Genomic DNA, 16,165 nt, shown 5'->3' with positions numbered 1-16,165 from the left:
TTGCTAGAGCATAGGTGCCATGTTCGGAGGGACAGGGGAAACAAGGGCTGTTCATACTTAGAGCAATTGAAGAATCGAAAGGTGCATGATTGTCCTAAGCCACATAGTGATGTGCCACAGATGCCATGCGACAGATCTGCATGGCAATCACAACGATGAGAAGATGGGAAGATCACGCTACCATGCGGGCGAACACCCTCCGATGGACAGACTAGCAGCTGCCAGGGAGACAGAAAGGGCAGAAGGGCGAGTGAAGGCAATCGAGTCTATTCAGATCCAACAGCGATAGGAAGCAAGATTGGGCCCACGAAAGGAGAAGATCGTCAATCAAAATGGGCGATTGTCAGATAGATATGCCCACCGCGCAAGGCAAGCGGGTACCTTGATTTTTTCTCAGATCAACCATGGCGAAAATCTTCGGGTTTTTCCCAATTTAAAGTTCCCCCAGCTGCCACGCCTCTCCGACTTCTCAGTGGACATATTTTGGAGTGGAATGGCCACATGGTCTGTGCTCGCCAGCTTGTGCCCAGACAGAGCGCTGGAGACTGAGCCCAGCAATGTCCCAAACCATACTAGCAGCCGGAGAAGGGGGATTTCCAACCCAAGGTACGATGACTGCCTAGTGGGCATTAAATCAAACCAGGATGGGACTATGCCATATCCATGGAGTTGGGTCCATGCGCAACTTTCGTTTGGGTGCTTATTTGCAGACGGGAGAGGAGCCTGGATTGAATTTGGGTTTCTTGGGGGGGGGGGGGGGGTGGGTGTGGGTGACTGGGTTGTGGGTGTGGGTTTCTGGGAGGGAAGGAAGGACACTAGTACAGTAGTTACTAGTTAGAAAGACAGTCCGACAGACTCTCTCGGAGAGGGGGGGTGTGTGTGTGTGTGGGTGGGTGGAAGAGTAATACACAGTACGTAGACTGTAGAGAGGGGGGGGGGGGGCAAAAAAGGCGAAAAAGAACTTCTGCCGGGAATCCAGCATCATGATTTTCGACCGTTCAATGGATGGAGACATGCCAATTGGGTCGGAGAGCAGCAGCTGATCAATCAGACTACAGCCTGCAGCCGGACCCATCAACTCAGTCCTTTTTCCCTTGTTATTCCTTCTGTTGTTCTTCCCTTCCCCCCGGTCCCCTTCCCTCACTGGCACGCATCTGTTGTTCGTTTGTTGAAGGTCCATCCATCATCTACAAACGAAACTAGATATTGCTTTGTCGTTTAGTTACACCTTTCTTGACCTGTTCTCAATCCCAAGAGGCTATGGTAAAATGATCTATCCTCCATTCTTACCAGAGATCGGAGTAAAAGTACTCCGGAAGGCGAACCGGAATAAGAGTACCTAAGTTAGTACTGTAAGTTCTATCCAGATACAGGTATCCCGGTTGTTTTTTCCATCTCTCACTCAGCTTTCTCCCCTTCCACCATCATCATCACCACCACCCCCCATTGTTTATTATCATTGCATCGTCATTGGGAGCCACTCATCTACTTTTCTCAAAACTGAGTTCTTACCTACAAAGTGGCCCCGGTGTAATAGCTACCTACAGGTTCTCTACTATCTAGTCCACTGCTACTTGCTATCGTCGAGCTCACAAGTCCGCTTAATGTTCCTGGCGCCAATCATGGACCCTTTCGTCACTAGACATGAGTGGTCACCCACACGACTTTCTCGGACGCACGAATCCTGTGCAGGACCACCGCTGCCAATCAGCATCCGCCTTCCGTAGCTAAGACCAAGTTCTCGGATCTCGGAAGCAGTCGTATTCTCACCGATCCTGGCGTTCTTTCGCTGCTCATCCAGGGGTGGGCCGACGGAATAGCGGATCCAATCACACGGTCGAGCCGGGAGACGGGACCTTCGTTTACTGGCTTTCCACGGGCGAGGTCTTCGCCGATTGCGAGGTCTTGAGACGGCTGTTTTACCATTCTTGAAATAGGACAGCCGGGCAACCTTGGGTTGGAAAATGCTGGGCTTAACCCTTTTTCTTTTCCCATGAAAAGGGGTTCGAGGCGAATGGGAAACCAAGAGGAGGGGGGCAAGAAGTAAAAAGTCTCATCATGACCATGGTTTATGCACCAAAAAACGAACACCGTATCCCTATACGCTTTCTACGCGTCTCCCAAAGCATATGAACAACTCAGCAATTTCCGCACGTTCTCATGGGTTGACCGACAGTCAGTATGGCCTGTTGCGTGCAGCGGAGTACAGACATGAAAAAGTGTATGGGGAAAGGTTGCGCAGCATGGTTTCAGAAAAGAAGCAGGACCACCCTGGGCCGGACGCCCCCTATGTTTTGGGCTCCTGAAGCTGTCATTATTGTGACTCGTCTAGGGCGGACTAGGCCAATAACGCAAGGCTTCTCCGAGCCTCCGACGCCTCCAAACTCGATCAGTCCACAGCTCGGTTATTCTTAGCACCTCGCAAGCAAAAAAATTTTGCCATGCAAATAGTGCAGCCATGTGATACCCCACTTCGACAACCACTACATCATCTGGTGGCTTGAAAAGACAATGGCCATGCAGACGATGATGCAGGCCAGGAAGCGCCATAGCCTGGATCGTAATTATCCTAGCATACCCCAGCAGATACGACACTACGCCACAAGACGGCCTGGTCCGCACAGATAGCGCTTTTAAATTACTTTGTATACGACAAGTTCATGAACTATCAATATCCAGCTAGGCTGCAACCAACCGCTTTGGACTTAGCAGTGCATCGATGCCAAGATTAATCGATCGAGCACAACCTTCGACGTGCCCCAAGAAAAACGGTCTGCTCCGGACCATTACCAATACTACCATATATCTTTGTGAATCTTATCCTTCTCGCCCGAGACTCATGGCATTCAAAGTTTAGTATCCATCCGGAGAACAATTGATTAAAATGATCCGACGTACTCCGTAAATCCATCTCCCCTACCGGAACCGCGGATTTCCCACGACCCGGGGCTGAAGCCTCAAAGGAGGGTCTCCGTTCAAAACGTCATGCAGCATACAGATCAACCTTTTGTTTTCCCAAAGCAGGTCATGCAAGTAATATAAGATCTCGGCTCTAGCAGTAGCTAGTCGCTTCGGAATGCGCGCACACACACACACACACACACACACACACACACACACACACACACACACTTTACTCAATTATCTATTCATGCAAGAGGACCAAGAACGATACTACCCTCCTCAAGTCTGTTGGGATCGGATTGGGTCTCCGATCCCCATTCCAGAGTTTTGGCACCTCTCAAAGATACGACACCAAGCAGCCTAGTACCTTTAGCCACCGCTTGGACTAATAACATCCTGGCTTAGCATCTTAGTGACTGCCACAGCGGGACCCATGAAACGTATGCGAATTGCCCAAAATGGATAAAGCCCAGCCCATAGCGATACGGTGGAATATTCCGTGCGCAGAAGAGTGCGAGCGACCTGAGCCCCCGCGCGCGTGAACAAAAACATACTACTACGTACATACATACATACATACATACATACCCATTCAGCATACCAAGTGCTGCTCCAACCACACGGAACAACGACAGTTAAAGGAGGAAACAATAATAGCCATTCTTGCCTGACATCAAGAAAGAAAGATCCATGACTTTCCATGCCTCTCGTTCGACCTCGGGAAGGAAACCCTGTCAACAACATTTCAAGGGTTACCCTTATCTGCCCGATTGCGATTAGTTCAAGGGATACTCCCCGTACGTCTACCAAAGTTCCACTGTTGTTACCAGTCGTCGTTGTTATCCAACGAGCGAGACAGTTGCTGCTTATTACACATTATTATTAATATCATTAGTGTATTATTATGAGTATGATTATTATGGATTGCCCCCCTCTCCGATCCTGCCGGACTGGCGCAGAGACATCCACCTACTCTAGGCGCGCTACCCGACTTTCCCTAGCCGGCTTCTTCTTGTGATTGGGCTTTTAGACTTAGGGAGGAGCCATTGGCATTACTCGATTTTCATCTCTTTTGGTGTGTCTTCTCCTATACTAGGCTTGGCCCGTTGCAGTCTTCTCCAGAATGGTCTTCATCATTTCGTTGCCCAGCTTGACGGCTTCGGGGAATCGGGGAGCAAAGTACTGCTGGATCCGCTCGAACCGGTCGCGGTAGGATTCGAAATCACCGAACGATACGCAGTCCGACCATGCCTGCACGAATTTATAGTGAATGACGTCAGTGGTGCTGTTGTTGTACAAATCGGAATAAATGTGCATTGGAGGAGGGGTTGGGTTCCCATCCATATCCATTGGACTGGAATAAAAACCGCACAAACGCGGCCAGGGTCTTTTTTTGAAGCTAAACAGGGTTGGTACTCACGCGAGCTGCAAAGGTAAATTCCAGGTCATCCGAACGGAACGTCTTATCGTCGACTGCAGTGTCGAGGGCCGCCTCGAGGAGTTCGGGATTGCGGAAGAGGTATTCCGTGACGCCCAGCCAGAGACGGAAAAGCTATATAGATTGCACGCACATGCGCGCGCGATGATTAGACTTTGACTTTAAAGCAACGTTACATCGCATAAATTGCGCGGGGAATAACAGAAAAAAATAAGATGAAGGCAGGAACGCCATGGAAAGCAAGGGACAAAGCAACTCACAGGCGTGGAACAGATCATATGATCATAGGGGACAATTCCAAGTTTGGACCAACAGTCAACGATGGCAAGCAGACTGAGATGGCTGTTCGGAGGAGCCTGCTCACGTTCCCGGTTTGACAGGGAGAAACGGTCGAGGACTTCATCCTTCAACAGCAGATCCTGGCCGTTGGTACCCGCTTTGAAAACGGCCTCCCCTGCAGCTCTGACACGGCGTTTGAGTTCGTCTCGGCGGCCCTCAATCATGAGCTTGTACAGATCCGTCACGGACTCTGCATACTGCCGAATCTGCTTCTTCGCCGCTGGGTTCAAGATGGCAAGACCGGCGTACACGTGCCACTTGTTGGAGTAGATGCGTAGGGTGATGTTGATCTTCACGTTCTCGATGCCTCCCACCCAACGGTTAATCTCCCAGGGGAATTGCTGGTTGGCCTGCCATGCTGTTCCCATGCTCAGGAAGGCCGCATGGGTGACGGCCTGGGTATCTGCCGTGATGCGATCATGCATCTCTCCGGAGAGGAAAACGAACTTGGATTCGAAGCATGACAGGACTTCCTTGACGAAGTTGAGGCTTTCATCGGAGGCACGGTGCTGGATCAAGACCTAGACACAAAATAGGCAAACGGGCGTTATGTTATCATACATTGTCCTGTGCGATCTTGGGTCTTGAGGGCATATAATATGCTCCAAGCAAATAACAGACAGGCAGGCAAGCAGGCAGACAGCAGCGTACCAGAGGTTGACCCTTGGGGTTGACTTGAGGGCCATGTAGCGAATGGCATGATACGATCTCTACGTCCTTGGGAAGGTGTTTGTCGAAAGCCGCGAGCTCAGGGGCCTTGCAGGACGTTTGACCACCGACGATTGCACCGACCTTGGTAGCTTTTTGTGTGATTTTCCACAAGTCAGACAGGCACATTTCAAATTCATGATGCAAATATAAGGGCGCAGCAAGCAAGCAAGCCTTTGCAACTTGAAATACATACACGGGCCATACATTTCCACTACCTTGTCGATGACACCGGCCTCTACACTGTAAATAATGTAATCGCTTATTCTGGAAACCAGGTGGCCATTGGGAAAGATAGTGACATTTTGCTTTTTGGTTTTATGAAGGATGAGTTTATGTCTGGACAGCGCGAGCTGTGAAGTATCATGGACGTACTGTGGATTCGAATTCTTTTAAAAGACGCTCATACGAGTCGGGTTTGTCACATGCATTAATCCTTGATAAATAAGAAGAGTAAATAGTTAGTATAGCTAATCCAGTCCGGCTTGATGCTTTGCTCTAAAGATATACAACGCGAGAACCTAGTTTGGCAGAATGGTTAGCACAAGTCCATTATGCGCAAATGTGTGTGAATCAATCATCATAAATGTTGATAGCTTTGGGTTTCAGACAAAGAAATATAGGTAGCTGAGATGTTACATCATTGACGGTCTGGCGGAGTCGCAAACCTACCAAGGTAGGAGAGCTTACCTCCAGGCCATACTCGAGCCAAATGCACTCAAGTCATCATCCAAAGAGGGGGGGAGGATGGGGAAAGCGAGAGAAATAAGGACAGAAGAGGATGCTCACCTATTACAATAACACACACCACCAGGGTGATAATCGGAAACAACTGACTGGGAAGGACACTTGTTTAAATATTACCTCCATCCGGCAGCGCTCAGACGCTGGGCGTACATCTTGCCCATGTCTCCCATGCCAATGATGCCGATCGTGGCTGATTCCTTGGTGAAGCCCATGTTTGCTAGTTGGATTAGTCCTCGTTCAGTCTTGTTTGTTGTGAGAAACTAGGCTGCGCGACACGCTCAATTGAGCCAATAAACAAGCCAGCAGACAAAACCACAGAGTCCGACTGTCTGCCTGATTGGATATGAGGAGAAAGAAGAAAGTTATAGCTCGGGAGGTTGCAGCAGAAATTTTAAATAGTGCTGGGAGGAGCACCAAACCGGGCCGACTGCCCATCCGGCGTTACAGTGCCTGTCACAGAAAGAGTCATCGAGTTGATTCACCGCGGTTCCGCGGCCTCAGGCTACAACACTCGCTTGCCCACCGCCCTTGATCAACTCTCAGCCAATCAGAATGTGAGCCGCCGTGGGTAGGGCACACACCAGTCATTTTCTGTATCCAAGCCATTTGAGGCCTATCGAACTTCTCTTTTTCCTTCCCTTCCATATTCCATCCCACTACCCCAGCAAGTCGACAAAATGGCTCCCAAGAAGACCGCCGGTGCTGCCAAGGAGAACGTCTCTCTCGGTCCTTTGGCCGGAGATGGTATGTACAACCCAGTGCACGCTCTACAAATTTGCGATCGAGACCATGTCTAATTTGAGATGATTTGCAGGCAAGCTCGTTTTCGGTGTTGCCCGTATCTTTGCCTCCTTCAACGATACCTTCGTCCACGTCACCGATCTGAGGTTCGTCACATCTTAAATACCCCGATTATCGACAGCCCGAAACTCCGTCCTCCGGTGAACATTTTGCGCCCACAATGGACTAGGAGTCGGATATCGTGGATTGTCGCAAACGCTGTTTGGCGGGACACAGTTGGCTAACGATTGAGATAACAGTGGTCGCGAAACCATCTGCCGTGTCACCGGTGGTATGAAGGTCAAGGCTGACCGTGACGAGTCTTCCCCCTACGCTGCCATGTTGGCTGCTCAGGATGTTGCTGCTCGCTGCAAGGAGCTTGGCATCAACGCCCTCCACATCAAGATCCGTGCCACTGGTGGTATGTCAACGAGCGCTATGAAAGCACCACTCAAGAGACAAACTAATACTGGATATAGGTAACGGCACCAAGACCCCCGGTCCCGGTGCTCAGTCCGCCCTCCGTGCTCTTGCCCGTTCCGGCATGAGAATCGGCCGTATCGAGGACGTCACCCCCACTCCCTCCGACTCTACTCGTCGCAAGGGTGGTCGCCGTGGTCGTCGTTTGTAAGCATGTGCGGGTTCATCTCTTCCAAGTTGTGCGGAGCTTCTCCGCATGGTTGGATTGGAGCGGACTTGGCCTTGCTTGCCGTATGTGGATGGAATAAACGCGAAGAACGGCCTTTATCGCCTGGTCTTCAATTTATTACATACCCAAAAGTGTGTCTTTCGGTTCTGGATTTAGGTAGTCTGCTGTCTGTGTGGCGGTTGCTATAGTCAATATAACTGAACCTAGAACTGATGTGGTCCTTGAGTGTAACTTGTATGTGTAGAGAATCACAGTAAATAGAATATGCGTATAGAATCATGCAACTTGACAGTGGTTGATTCCTGCACCTCGATATATCTTGCGCTTGTGAATGTTAGGCATTGGATTTTGATCTTCCGTAGCCGGGCTCCTTATCCCGCAATCAAGCTAAGATAAGCACATATTATCGATCTACCCAGAGCTCCCCTCCACCTTCCTGTACCTACCACAATTTCTTACACGTCGATTCTGGACTCATCAAATATCTTCCATGCATTAACTGCACCCTCCGCCATACTACGTGATATACCAACATCAACTGCCATTACCCCATCCGGCCTTAATCTGGTTTGACGTCAGCTTTGCGATTCGATCTTTTCACAAGCAGACACGACTAAACACAGCTATCCCACCATTAAGAAATCCAACTCACACTTGACAATACTTACAAGGCAGACATGACATCCACATTATCGCCCTCCCCTACGATCCTCGTCCCCCACCTCCCACCAAAGACCTTTGTCGGCATTGACCTCATAACCTTCACCTCGACCCCCAACTTCCACGGAATCCGCGACCTTCCCTCAGGATGGCACTTCCTTTACACCGGAACAACAGAGAGTCTATCCCTCCGAAGCGGCGGTTGGTTCTACGTCGGTGACATAACCAAACTCAGCGAAGCCCAAGCCGGCATCGCGCTCTCTCTTAGCAACCCCTCGCACCCCGGCGCCGACATAATTGTCTGGAAATGGAACACCGACACCGAGACCCTAGCCCCGTTAACCATCGACAGCGACGCAGACAAACAAGAAGCAATGCGCCATAAAGCGAATCTGGGAGCTATATGGCAAAGGGGAGGACTGTTCCGCCACCGCAGTCGAGTCTCGCCGGCGGCTTTGGCGCAACAGAATGCTGGACATCCGGTACAGCTTGAAGTCGATGAGGAGGACGAGCAAGAAGGAAGGCAGACTTGGAAGGAATTGACGGATAAATTGACGCCGCGGCTTTTGACGCGCGTTGTGGGCGATCCGGCTTTGGATGTGGATGGTCGGCCGCGGTGGATGGTTACGTCTGCTAGCTCGGCGCAAAGAGATACGGATGTTATACCTGGGCTTATGGATTCGGCGGAGGCGACGGAGGAATTGGAGAAGGTTACGGGGGAGAAGGAGAGTCAGTTCGGATTCCTGCCGGTTGATTTGAAGAGGACGTGGCGGGAGGGGGCGATTGGGCGTGAGAGGACGGAGGCTGCGCAGGATCGCTCGTGGGCGTTGGGTGACTTGATACATAGGGTTTCTGAGGGTGATGAGAGGGCTGGGGAGGCTCAGGTGCTAGGGGAATTGCAGTTTGCGTTCTTGATGATCTTGACGCTCATGAATTACTCTTGTCTTCAGCAGTGGAAGAGGCTGTTGGAATTAATTTTGACGTGCCGGGCGGCTATACGGGATAGAGAGGCCTTGGTGGCTGGGGTGCTGAGGTTGCTTTTACTACAGCTCAAGAGATGTGATGATGTCGAAGGAGGACTGTTTGACCTTGATGGTGAGGAAGGTGGTGAGTTCCTGCGAAGACTACTTGTGAAGTTTAGACGGTCGCTTTATGAGATCGTCGATGGGACGGAGTCATTGGTGAAGGTGGAGTTTGACAAGCTCGAGGCTTGGGTCAAGGAGGAATATGACTGGGAGCTGAACCGTGAAGTCTTTGTTCGGCGGGGTATGGTCCAACTGGAGGATGGCGAACAGGTGGAGCTTGACATGCACGATGATGATGAAGACGACGAGCTAGGAGAGTATGCTCCGATGGTGGTAGATCTGGGAGACGATTCCGCGCAGGATCGTGTAGATATGGGAGAGGCTTGAGGAGGCATCCATCAGCTATAAGAGAAAAGAATGATAACTTCTCAGGGCATATATGTTTACAACTACCCATACTTATCATGAACAGACTAGCAGTGGGTCTGGTCTTGATTTCCAGGTTGGCACTGCAGATCTGTAGAGACTAGCAACTGCTGGGTGAATAGTATACTATCTGGTAGCCAAAGCGGACTAGAATATACTATCGTTACTACTAGTAGTAGCATCCTCTACAGATTCAGCAAGAGCCTTACTATATCACACACAAGGTTCGAAACCTGATACCGCCTCGTAGCCATGAGCTACATTAGTAGTATTTCCTACTTAAGCCTCTATCGGAGCAAAATAATGGCTGAGGTACGAGTTAGTATATAGATAGAACTCGCACCCAAGCACACACTGAACAGAAGATCTTCCGACATCCCAACACACCAACCAGCGGATAATTATTTGTTATTGGAGACGAAATTTCATGTCAAAGTGATGTAGACCTGTCCTAAGATGACCGACTCAGGGAATGGGGGGTTCTACTGGCATGTGTATACGTGTATCTGCAAATAGATGTTAGTATAATAGTCCTAATAGTAGTAGTAGTAGTAGTAGTAGTAGTAATGTATGAATCTCTCGACTTACAGCGCTATTCCACATATCATCCTTTTCAAAAGTGCACTCAGACTAGGATAGCAGCAGTCAGTTACAGACAACCAGTGCATGTTGTTTCATCCGCTTACTTACCCCTGTAGGACATGTGCAATCCCTGGCAGGTGGGTTGAAGTCTTCTATCGGGTAGTCGGTAGTATAACGGCATTTCTAAACATAAGTACTTGTGTTAGTAGTCTGAAATTTTCACAAGAGGTATACCAAGAAGTAAAATATGGTCGAATCATGATAGAGACGTACTTCATTAGCGTTGCAAATGTGATCTGAATCTTGGCCGGCATCCACTGCAGCCCAGGCTGGAGCAATAGTAGTAGTAACAAGAAGGAGGGTAATTGGAGTGAAAAGACGCATTGTCGGATAAAAATTGGATGATATTATTCTGGGCGAACAGGTGTAAATATATATATATATATATATACACATACATTTATCTTACTGGCAGTTAGTAATTATTGGATAACCAAAAGAAGGCAATCATTTAAAGCCTACAATATCTATTACGTAGTACGCTTAGAATGTCGCTGCACTGTTCGTTGAGGTTATGGCTACTAGTAAGAACTTGCATAAATAACCTGTCTGACTCCAAACTATCTGTACGGGTATATAATGTGTAGTCTCCACTAATTATTCCAATAGTGTATGGTAGTTAGTGAAAAAACTTAATAGATGTAAGGATGCCACACACCTTCATTACTAGTATCCTGTTTATATATTCATGGCTGCACTTTCTATCGGGTTCAACTGTAGAATACTACTAGCATCGGAGGCATCCGTCCAAAACAAACGCGGCATGTCACATGAGTCTATCATTCTACTCTAAAAAAAAGTACCAGAGAAATAAAGTCAAGTATATACAGTAGCTCTAATCCCTTCCTGCAAAACATCGTCATCATCAAGATCATCATCGCTGTCAGCGCTTATTGTTCAACTTCACCATCAATGACGTATCCCCACTCATGGGTCGCCTCGCCCTTCATTCCGAACATGATGGCCTCGAGCCAGGACTTGATCTGAGCGGCATATCCGGCGAGTTCAACACCAGCCTCCTGCATGTTCATATCTACGTCTCCGCTGCGGATGAGCTTGACAGGAGTGACGAAGTACTGAATGTCACAGTTAGTCACCATACACACAGAGTGAAGTAGAAAAAAAAGGGAAAACTCACAGCAGTACCACAGACAAACGACTCCACGATCCTGCCCTCCTTCCAAGCCTCCTCGACATCACCGATAGTGAAGTGCTTCTCGACTACATCAACAGGAGCCAGCTTGCCCACCGACTGAGTCAGACGTTCCCTAGCCAGCTCCAACACACTACGACGAGTAACACCCGGAAGAATGAGCTGACTCTCCAACGAAGGAGTCACCAGCTCCAGCTTCTTCGTCTCCTTGTTCTCCCACACAATGAAGAAGTTACTAGCACCCGCCTCCGTAACCTGACGATCCTCACCGAACAGCCATAGCACCTGATCGAACCCAAGCTCCTGCGCCTTGCCATGCGCCAGCAACGACGGACCATAGTTGGCGCCGAGCTTGGCGTATCCGAAACCACCAGGCCAAGCACGAATGCTATCAGGCTGAGAAGCGTAAAGCTTCAATCCATGAGGAACACCAGGCTGCTCGGACTGCTTCTTCGAGGGGTCAGGCCACGGCACGGCGATGATGAAAAGAAGGGCTTCCTTGGGAGTCTGGACGCCGAGGTGTGGGCCGCTGCCAATCAACGCGGGACGGAGGTAGAGGAAACGACCAGGTTGATCCTTGGGTAACCAACCTACAAAGGACGAGGGTTTGTCAGTTCATCGAAGCTCGGAGGTCACATCCAGCAATCGGGTTCGGGTTCAAACTTACGAGGTCCATCGATCTGCATCAACTTGGCAATGAGACGCTTGATCTCCTCATACCGGAACGAGGGCAAAGAGGTGCGCTTGGCGCTGTTCATCAGACGCTCGCCATTGCAGTCGGGCCGGAACAGACGCAGCTTGCCATCGAATCCCCGGTACACCTTCATACCCTCGAAGCATTCGGTGGCATAGTGCAGACACGAGGCCGTGGGAGGGATGCTCAGGTTCTCGAATGGTCGAACTTCAGGAGTCTCCCAGCCATTGGCGACGGTCCAACGAGCAGTGACCATGTGGTCGGTGCAGTGGGAGTGGCTCAATTCCTCGGGAGAGCCAGGAAGAGGCACATCGCGAAGGTTGGTCGAGCGGGTGACCTTGACGACGGAGGCGTCGAGCTCGGCGGGAGAAGGCGCAACAGAACCCATTATTGCGTTGATGTATGATTTGCGTGATTTGCGAGGGAAGTGATCAAGGAAAAAGAAAAGGTATTTAATAGGATATGCGGAATTGGAAAAATTGATTGGGCGCGAGTGAATTCCGCAACGAAACAGGCTTTATGAGTCACCGAATAAGTTGACTGACCCTGGCGATCCGTTCGAAGTACCTTATGCGTCAACTTTCGGTTCCGTAACCCGAGCGGAAAGAAAAAGAGATTGTTCGGTGGCAAAGCGAGTGGTAAGAGAGCAATTGAGATGGCAAAATTTTTTTCTTTTTCTACAGACGAGGAGGAACCGATGATTCTATCTACTGAATTTAAGGAGCACCTAGACAAACCCCGCGGAGGGGAAAGGGTAAACCAAGAAAAAAAGTTTTTACAGTGACTTGCCGGTTCGGGTGCCTTGATTCTATGGGACAACTCCTTTTTTGCCATCGATATCCGAGTCTCCACGCGATATGCAACGTCCCGCCGTTGTTCTTGACAGGGCGCGAACTAACAGGACATAACGGTGATAGGCTGATGTCGGTCTCTTTGTCGCGTCAATTTGGTAACAGATTCGATACATTTCTATATCTGACAGCGGACTCCATCGTATGCATATCGATCGACTTGATGCGTTGAGCCCCTCGTACCGATGCTAACCGAAGGAGGTGTCGTCTTCTGATTAGATAGACGGCGGCTTATCACTCCGGAAACGGAGGGTGAAAGGAGTCATGTTCGCCTTGATTAGGCAATATCTTGAAAGGTTACCCTTTCGCTTAAATGAAAGGTCTTTGTGGCCTAGGTAGGTATTGATTAAGAGCTTGTTGAATGGTTAGCAATAGCTGGTCGACTAGAATCATGCTTGTAAGCTTCTTTCTGGCTTTCCAGCTATTTCAGTCTCAGAGTATGATTGTCCCTTTCATCGAAAGCGGACACGGTATTTAGTTATTGGTGCTTAGATTCCGTGGGACTTTCACTGCGAGCCGAATAGTCCCGTCACAAGTATATGTGGAGGTGAAACAATTTCTGCAGAGTACTTCGATCCATTGACCTCCATACCTACGCCCGACCAAGAAGTGCGCGTTGCATTCCACAAAAGTCCAGAGGCACATACCTTTTGAGTTAGAGCATCTGGAGCAAATAAAAGCAAAATATACTAGTTATCCTTGGCTATCATGAACCCGCATGGACCCTCGGTAGAGCTAGGAAGGCTAGAAGCACCCAGAAAGACTGGAATGCCGTGGATGCATGTCGCAACCTTTTTGATTGGAGACAACAGATCATTAGTAGTGTGACTCGAGTGCTTGTCTGGAACTTTATTAGCTAACTCCTGCAGACACCGCACGCAAGGATAAAGAAAAGCCTCGGGGTTTATTTGAGCCACATGGACAGCCCAAGTGGTGAAGAGGAAACTGTAATGGGAAAGCACTTTGTACAACGGCTACTTGTATAACCATGGATGCCCAGCTCTTGGGTCTCCTTTCCGGGTGGTGCCCGAACAGAAGAATGTTATTGTCGGGTCATCGGGCTGCCTGTCAGTATCCTCAACGGTGAGGTTGCAGGAAGAGGGGAGGGGGGCTATTGTTGAGAAAAATAAACTGTTCATGTCGAACGTCTAGGCAAGCTGTCTGTAGGGCGGATGGCCTACGATGGGGCGGAGACCGGGTCTGCATGTCTGATTGGCGCTCAGACCGCGGAGGTAAGGATGAGTTGTGATGATTGGATCGATGCTTTTTTGGTGCAGAGAGAGCTATCATGCCAAGCGCTTGGACCTTACTAACGTCCAACCCCCTGGCAGACTCCGGCCGAAAAAGCGTTGCCCCAGAGTTCGAGGAATTTGAAATGCTGGGGAGCTCGCGTGCTGCTGGTATGCAAAATCGGGCCATGGTCCAGTCATCGTGATCGGTGGCGATATAGGAAAGGAGGGCCAGCATCGGTTGACACCAACAAAATGTAAGTAAAAAAGCCTGGTTCCCCTCGTAACAGAGCGAAGATTGAAGGAGGTTCATGTCACAGTGATGTAAAAGGCCGTTTCTGCGCAAATCGGACGTGCTGCGGGCTGTCAGGTGATCCGACCCATTCATCGTGACCCTCTGCTGAGAGTATCCCAAGCCGCGTGTGCACACTTGCCTCCAGGATCCCACGGCAACAGATGACCGGCCCAATGTAACTCTGGACTATTAATGATCGACAGGCGCGACCCTCGCCGCAGGTTCTATGTGGAGATGGGGTTTTGAGCGAGCTCGCGCCCCTCCCGTCCCTATACTGCAAGGAGGATAACAGCCATACTCTGTCAAGAGAATATGGATCTCTGGTCCTTGATTTAAGCTTATGACACGAGAGCTCTAGTTTCTGGTCACAGTCCCACTGCAAGAAGGCTCTGTTCTCAAGTCAGTAGACCCAGTCCCAAATCGCCATCTTGTACCCGCTCAGCCGAATTTGCTACGAGGCGTCACGCCCACGAAACTTTGCACCGCACAACCCACATTGGTTCGAGCAAGCCACATAAGACGGCGCCAATATCGAGTTGCTAACCAGGATCAGTCGAGAAACTGCTGCGGGGCCATGCCATGGCAGGCTAGAACGGAGCATCGTTCGCCGCGTAGTAAGGACGCAGTGAAAGGATGCGAGCCCCCATCCTGACAGGCGAGCCGGCTGGGCTGATGTAAGAAGCAGTCTGGTTCGGTAGCTATTCGTTTTCAAGGAGTGGACCGGCGACCTGATTTATGGTGGACCTCAACCTCTACCAGTCTAGGATCTGGAGTCCTCTAGCCAGTGCTATTCCATCGTGTTGCGGGTCGGTGAACGTTTCCACCTATTGTATTTGCTGCATATCGGGTGTCGGCTTAGAGCACCTGTCTGCCATATTGCCCGCCTCTTTTTCCATTTTTACCCCCTCCGCCTTGTGTGCTTTGCCAAAAACTCTCCCTTACTTTGTTTTGCGGTTCGCTGGCCCGATGGCTGTTTTACCCGGCCTGTAAGATCGCTAGGAACGGGTACCCGCAGGTAGAGTTTGGCCTATGTCATGTATTGTTATGCATTCGAGTCCTGGATCCCTTATCCTAGTCAACAGTGCACTGGAATGAATCGACGGCAGTAGCAGCAAGATGGGCGCGAGCCTTCCTGGCCTACCTTGTGGCACGCTTATTTGACGGCCTGAGGGTACCGTGTAGACCAATTGCAGTCCGAGGGACTCCGTGCATACCTGTCACCTTAAGTGTTATCTCGCCTTGTGCGGACATTCCAGGCTTCCTGGCTAGGATGCGTCTGGGCTAGTGACACCCAAGCTTCCTCACATATAGGGCCATGAGACATTGACACTAGTCATTTGCTTAGGGAATGCGAACATAGTGTCATTACATGTAGATCGGACCGGAACGAACGGTATAGGGCCGTAACCAATACCACGACAGGATCGCTCCGATGCGCCTCGCGCTGCTGCCAGACCTCTGCCCATCGAGGAACCTTGGGGAGGAAATCGGGAGAACTGTCCACTTGTAGTATTCGGGGTCCTTTTTGAGCAGGGCCCCTTGTTAGGGATCGGATTTTGCCCCAAGAATAACCGGTATTGATGCTTGTTTGCTTCCCGCTGAGGGGTCTTTCAAACCATGCAAGC

At 49.9% G+C, this 16,165-nt stretch overlaps 7 protein-coding genes across 7 annotated transcripts; 2 read left to right on the top strand and 5 right to left on the bottom strand.

Annotated features, from left to right (window-relative positions):
- Positions 1-3,078: 3,078 nt before the first annotated feature.
- BO87DRAFT_14068 (uncharacterized protein) lies at positions 3,079-3,822 on the bottom strand. The gene has a single exon (XM_025618112.1). It carries the CDS (start codon positions 3,646-3,648, stop codon positions 3,274-3,276), a length of 375 nt encoding a protein of 124 aa, XP_025481451.1. The 5' UTR covers positions 3,649-3,822; the 3' UTR covers positions 3,079-3,273.
- BO87DRAFT_374985 (uncharacterized protein) lies at positions 3,804-5,470 on the bottom strand. Its single transcript, XM_025622919.1, has 3 exons — positions 4,603-5,470; positions 4,325-4,456; positions 3,804-4,155 (listed from the first exon to the last, which is right to left on the bottom strand). Exons 1-3 carry the CDS (start codon positions 5,104-5,106, stop codon positions 3,997-3,999), a joined length of 795 nt encoding a protein of 264 aa, XP_025481450.1. The 5' UTR covers positions 5,107-5,470; the 3' UTR covers positions 3,804-3,996.
- On the bottom strand, positions 5,085-5,794 carry BO87DRAFT_374984 (uncharacterized protein). The gene has a single exon (XM_025622918.1). The coding sequence runs from the start codon at positions 5,516-5,518 to the stop codon at positions 5,237-5,239; it is 282 nt and encodes a 93-aa protein (XP_025481449.1). The 5' UTR covers positions 5,519-5,794; the 3' UTR covers positions 5,085-5,236.
- Positions 5,795-6,797: 1,003 nt separating this feature from the next.
- Positions 6,798-7,571, top strand: BO87DRAFT_374982 (40S ribosomal protein uS11). Its single transcript, XM_025622917.1, has 4 exons — positions 6,798-6,880; positions 6,951-7,023; positions 7,177-7,337; positions 7,396-7,571. Exons 1-4 carry the CDS (start codon positions 6,814-6,816, stop codon positions 7,545-7,547), a joined length of 453 nt encoding a protein of 150 aa, XP_025481448.1. The 5' UTR covers positions 6,798-6,813; the 3' UTR covers positions 7,548-7,571.
- A 442-nt stretch (positions 7,572-8,013) lies between these two features.
- On the top strand, positions 8,014-9,685 carry BO87DRAFT_374981 (AAR2 splicing factor family protein). The gene has a single exon (XM_025622916.1). It carries the CDS (start codon positions 8,243-8,245, stop codon positions 9,635-9,637), a length of 1,395 nt encoding a protein of 464 aa, XP_025481447.1. The 5' UTR covers positions 8,014-8,242; the 3' UTR covers positions 9,638-9,685.
- A 1,381-nt stretch (positions 9,686-11,066) lies between these two features.
- On the bottom strand, positions 11,067-12,849 carry BO87DRAFT_374980 (branched-chain amino acid aminotransferase, cytosolic). The gene is made up of 3 exons (XM_025622915.1): positions 12,139-12,849; positions 11,457-12,061; positions 11,067-11,394 (listed from the first exon to the last, which is right to left on the bottom strand). The coding sequence occupies exons 1-3, from the start codon at positions 12,551-12,553 to the stop codon at positions 11,209-11,211; spliced, it is 1,206 nt and encodes a 401-aa protein (XP_025481446.1). The 5' UTR covers positions 12,554-12,849; the 3' UTR covers positions 11,067-11,208.
- Positions 12,850-13,877: 1,028 nt separating this feature from the next.
- BO87DRAFT_13892 (uncharacterized protein) lies at positions 13,878-14,954 on the bottom strand. The gene has a single exon (XM_025618100.1). It carries the CDS (start codon positions 14,631-14,633, stop codon positions 14,094-14,096), a length of 540 nt encoding a protein of 179 aa, XP_025481445.1. The 5' UTR covers positions 14,634-14,954; the 3' UTR covers positions 13,878-14,093.
- Positions 14,955-16,165: the final 1,211 nt, after the last annotated feature.

The sequence above is a fragment of the Aspergillus neoniger genome (assembly GCF_003184625.1).
Source record: "Aspergillus neoniger CBS 115656 unplaced genomic scaffold BO87scaffold_10, whole genome shotgun sequence".
Lineage (NCBI taxonomy): Eukaryota > Fungi > Ascomycota > Eurotiomycetes > Eurotiales > Aspergillaceae > Aspergillus > Aspergillus neoniger.
Note: the sequence above shows the minus strand (reverse complement) of the source record. Positions and strands in the feature narration are given on the sequence as shown.

Bases quoted from the DNA above. Each gene is read 5' to 3' on its own strand.
- BO87DRAFT_14068 (XM_025618112.1), bottom strand. From the start codon at position 3,648: ATGTTGTTGACAGGGTTTCCTTCCCGAGGTCGAACGAGAGGCATGGAA.
- BO87DRAFT_374985 (XM_025622919.1), bottom strand. From the start codon at position 5,106: ATGCATGATCGCATCACGGCAGATACCCAGGCCGTCACCCATGCGGCC. The intron at 4,457-4,602 runs GTGAGTTGCTTT...CAATCTATATAG, and splicing joins ATATGATCTGTTCCACGCCT to CTTTTCCGTCTCTGGCTGGG. The intron at 4,156-4,324 runs GTGAGTACCAAC...AAATTCGTGCAG, and splicing joins AATTTACCTTTGCAGCTCGC to GCATGGTCGGACTGCGTATC.
- BO87DRAFT_374984 (XM_025622918.1), bottom strand. From the start codon at position 5,518: ATGTGCCTGTCTGACTTGTGGAAAATCACACAAAAAGCTACCAAGGTC.
- BO87DRAFT_374982 (XM_025622917.1), top strand. From the start codon at position 6,814: ATGGCTCCCAAGAAGACCGCCGGTGCTGCCAAGGAGAACGTCTCTCTC. The intron at 6,881-6,950 runs GTATGTACAACC...GATGATTTGCAG, and splicing joins CGGTCCTTTGGCCGGAGATG to GCAAGCTCGTTTTCGGTGTT. The intron at 7,338-7,395 runs GTATGTCAACGA...TACTGGATATAG, and splicing joins CAAGATCCGTGCCACTGGTG to GTAACGGCACCAAGACCCCC.
- BO87DRAFT_374981 (XM_025622916.1), top strand. From the start codon at position 8,243: ATGACATCCACATTATCGCCCTCCCCTACGATCCTCGTCCCCCACCTC.
- BO87DRAFT_374980 (XM_025622915.1), bottom strand. From the start codon at position 12,553: ATGGGTTCTGTTGCGCCTTCTCCCGCCGAGCTCGACGCCTCCGTCGTC. The intron at 12,062-12,138 runs GTAAGTTTGAAC...CGTCCTTTGTAG, and splicing joins GATGCAGATCGATGGACCTC to GTTGGTTACCCAAGGATCAA. The intron at 11,395-11,456 runs GTGAGTTTTCCC...TGTGACATTCAG, and splicing joins CGTTTGTCTGTGGTACTGCT to TACTTCGTCACTCCTGTCAA.
- BO87DRAFT_13892 (XM_025618100.1), bottom strand. From the start codon at position 14,633: ATGAATGGGTCGGATCACCTGACAGCCCGCAGCACGTCCGATTTGCGC.